The sequence below is a fragment of the Malurus melanocephalus genome, unplaced genomic scaffold (genome assembly GCF_030028575.1).
Source record: "Malurus melanocephalus ecotype Western Australia unplaced genomic scaffold, MMel_1.1 scaffold_86, whole genome shotgun sequence".
NCBI classification, from domain to species: domain Eukaryota; kingdom Metazoa; phylum Chordata; class Aves; order Passeriformes; family Maluridae; genus Malurus; species Malurus melanocephalus.
The window spans coordinates 1454712-1458479 of record NW_026623318.1 but is presented as its reverse complement, the minus strand read 5'-3'; the positions used below and the strand labels follow the sequence as shown (position 1 = coordinate 1458479).

General features: G+C 66.8%; 1 protein-coding gene across 1 annotated transcript in view; it reads left to right on the top strand.

The window, feature by feature from the left end:
* Positions 1-19: 19 nt before the first annotated feature.
* The window catches only part of KCNH2 (potassium voltage-gated channel subfamily H member 2), a 23632-nt gene continuing 19883 nt past the window's right edge, over positions 20-3768 (top strand). The window contains exons 1-2 of the mRNA XM_057367891.1: positions 20-134; positions 1290-1520. Of these exons, the coding sequence (XP_057223874.1) occupies positions 59-134; positions 1290-1520 (307 nt within the window). The 5' untranslated portion in view covers positions 20-58. The remainder of the gene's footprint in view (positions 135-1289; positions 1521-3768) is intronic.

Here is a 3768-nt window from a genome sequence, read left to right as displayed (position 1 = left end):
CTCCCCCGGCCCCCCCGGCCCCCCCGCCCCGGCCGGCACTGCCCATGGGCCCGGCACGATGCCGGTGCGGCGGGGGCACGTCGCCCCCCAGAACACCTTCCTGGACACCATCATCCGCAAGTTCGAGGGGCAGAGTGAGTGGTGGTCGCCGGGGGCGGGGGGTCCGGGGGACGCCGGGGGGATCAGGGGCGGTGCCGAGAGGGCTCGAGGGGAGCAGCGGGAGTGGGGGGACAGGGAGGGCATTGGGAGGCAGCGGGGGGCACCAGGTGTGGAAGGGACTGAGGGGACATTGGCTCTGGGTGGGTTTGAGGTGACGGGGACAAGCCCAGCTGGGGAGCAGCACAACCTGCCCCAGTCCCCAGGAGACCCCCAAACTCCCCAGCAGCCGCCAGCATCCCCAGCCTTGGGTGAGTTTGGGGTGACAGGGATAAACTCAGCTGGGAGGGACACTGCTCACCCTGGCTCCCAGCAGTCTCCAGYTCTGGGTGGGTTTGGGATTATGGGGACAAGCCCAGTGTGCAGGGGATTACTGCCCCSCATGGTGTCCAGTAGCCCCTGGCTCTAGGGTGCTAAAACTGTGTCTTTTCCCTGGTCCCTGAGGGGTGATGGTGCCCCCACCACCAGCTCAGGCTGCTGCAGGACTGGGGGCCCCACCTGGCTCATGCCCCCCCATCCCACTGCCCAGCAACTGCTGTGGGGAGACCTGAGAGAATGGGGGCTCTGGGGGGCTGAAAGATCTGGGGTTTCCASCACCTCTCTGGGGTCAGGCCCTAAGCATCCCCAGACTGGGGACAGGGCAGGGATGTGGGGGTGATGCTGCCCTATAGGTTGGTCTGGAGGGTGTCATCCTGCTGGGGGACAGGCTGTGCTCAGGGGGCCTGGCCTGGCTGAGCCCCTGCCCTCAGGGTTTGGTTTTGGGGGTTCCAGGGTCCCATGGTAGTGGTGTCTGTGAGGAATCTCTTCAGTTGTGGGGATCCCCATGGTGATGAGATCCCTGCACTGCTTAGGGTCCTGGGGTCCCTGCAGTTGTGGGGTCCCTGTGAGGTTTCTGTAGTGGTTGGGTCCCTGCAGTGATGAGGCCCCTRTTGTTATGGGGTCCCTGTGATGATGGGATCCCAATAGTTCTGGGATCCCCATGGTGGTGATGCCACCAGCTTAGAGGGTCCCTGGGAAGCAAGCGAGATGACTTACRCAGTGTTTGTCCCCGGGAACCTCAGAGCCATGGATGGACGGATGGAGAGGACCCAGGGGTGCTCTGGCCTGACCCCGCCCATCCCCTCTCCCCCCAGGCCGCAAGTTCATCATCGGGAACGCGCGTGTGGAGAACTGCGCCGTGATCTACTGCAACGAGGGGTTCTGCCGGCTCTGCGGGTACTCGCGGGCCGAGGTGATGCAGCAGCCCAGCACCTGCGACTTCCTGCACGGGCCCCGCACCCAGCGCCGCGCCGCCGCCCAGATYGCCCAGGCCCTGCTGGGCGCTGAGGAGCGCAAGGTGGAGATCTGCTTCTACCGCAAGGACGGTACGGACCCTGCCGGGGACAGGGGGTCAGCCGGGGACAGGGGTGACAGGAGGGCTGCACTGAGGACGGCAGCTGTGGGGGCACAAGGTGGAGATCTGCTTTGGCCACAAGGATGGTGCTCACCCTCCTGGGGAGGCTGCACTGGGGGCAGGGGGACAGCAGGCACGGGGATGGACCTGAGTGGCAGGAATTGTTGGCACAGGACCAAGGGACTCCAACACCCCTGGGGGACTGCAGTGCTCCCCAGTATTGTGATGGCTCCCAACAGAGTGGGAGCCTGGCACTGGTGGCTCCGGAGGGGCACTGGCATCCTGCGAGTCTGCCGYCCTTCCTAGTGCCGTGATGGCCACCAGGTGGGGCCCCGGGAAGCCACATGTTGTGGGTCAGGGTTTGGGGGGTGCAGTGATCCCCCACAGGGGGTGATGGGCGATGCAGAGGGACCGTGTCTCCTGRAGCAAGGACAAGGATGAGAGAGGAGGGAGCTGAGCTGGCATCAGGCATCACGGTGCCACCATCTCTGTGGGGGTGTGGGGTATAACGGTGCAGGTGACATCCCGGGGGTCCCTGTGCCAGGAGGTGGGAGCTGTGCCTCACAGAGCCTGGGCCGGGCCTGGCTCCTCATGGKAGTGCTGGTGCTGTCCCTCACCATGGCCTCATGCCAGCGCCAGGTGTCCCGGCTGTCACCACAGCTGTCCTGGTTCTGGCACGTGGCCCCGGTTCCGGTGCTGGAGTAAACAAAGCTGATGCCAGCTGCCGGTGTGGCCACAGTGCCATGCACAGCCACCGTGGTCCCAGGGGCCCTGGTGGGGTGGGCTGGGGCTGGAGACATGACTCGTGGCCCTGGGACCCCCAACCTGCTGCTGTGGCTCTGCTTGGCACGCCCCAGTGCCCTTTGGACCGTGCAATGCTGAGGGCCGTGGGGCACAGGTGGCACATGGATGCCCTCCCCCCGCACCTCATTAGGGTAACACTGATCACCCTGCCGGGTGCCACTGGCTGTGCCAGAGAGGTGGGGGAAATGGGGCTCCTCCTTGGGGCCTCCCTAGGGTCGCCAGGGACCTCTGCACCCTAGCTGTGCCCCCCAAACAGTGTGGGGGTCTCACTCCCTACCAGTCCTTGGGTATTGCCAGGAGAGATGGGACGGGAGGGTCCCAGGAGTGATGGGAGGGCCCAGCCCCTGCCAGTCCTTGGGAGCTTCTGTGGGCCGCTGGGAAAGTGTGATGGGGCCCTGGGGGTGCTCTGTGATCCCCCACTGGGACAGAGGCAGTCTATGGGGACTGGCTGCCCCTTGGGATTTGGGATGGCACCCTCGGCAGTGCGTGAGCTCGGGATCTGGCATGTCCTGCACCCCCACACGGGCCCCTTGGCTGGGCACTGCTGTGGTGGGTGCTGGCCCTGGGGTCTGCAGTGATGCCCCATGGGTGTCTCCTCCCCATGCCACAATGCTGGTGCAGGCTGGCACAGGGGGTGCTTGGAGGGGCTCCCCTCGCTGCAGTGGAACCCCGCAGACAGTGTGGGGCAGGGACCTTGTTGCCGTGGCTCCATCTTCATGGCTGCCCGTGGCATCTCTGGGGCTCCAGGMACTCCCAGTGCAGCTGCCACCCCAMGGGTGCCCTGGGATCGTGTTGTGGTGCGGATTCCACCCTGCAGCCTCCCACCCCGAGCCCCTGGTGTGTCCCAGACCCCGGTGCCGTGTCCTGATCCCGGGAGCAGTGACGGAGCCGTGGTGGAGCCGTGGAGCCGCCGCGTCGCCGCCACCGCTGCTGCAACCATTTGTCTTTGCGACGTGTTGTTTATGGTGCCGGGGACGCCGGCAGGTCATGGCGCCTCCGTGGGGCACCTGTGTCCCCGTGGGGACACCCGGGGGGTGGCCTCAGGGACCCCAGGCTGGATGGGGGACAGGGAGGGGGCACAGACGCCCCCAATCGCTGCTGCGGCCTTTGGGGTCCCCCTGTGCGTGGCCYCTGGTGTTGGTGCAAGGGCGGGAGTGGCCAAGGGCCCGAACGAGCCGGATCGGGGCTTTGTCACTGTGGCATYTCGGGGTGTGGGAGCTCCCCCTGTGGCAGCGGAGTGTCCCCTGCCGGGGTGCAGATCTGGGGGTGCAGGGGCAGTGCGGGCTGCGGGTGGGGTGCTGGGTGTCGGGGTGCAGGGGTGCGGGTCCTGGGGCACTAGGTGCCGTGCGGGGGTGCAGGGATGGGGTCGCGGGGTGCGGGGATGGGGGTGCGGATCGATGGGTGCGGGATGGGGT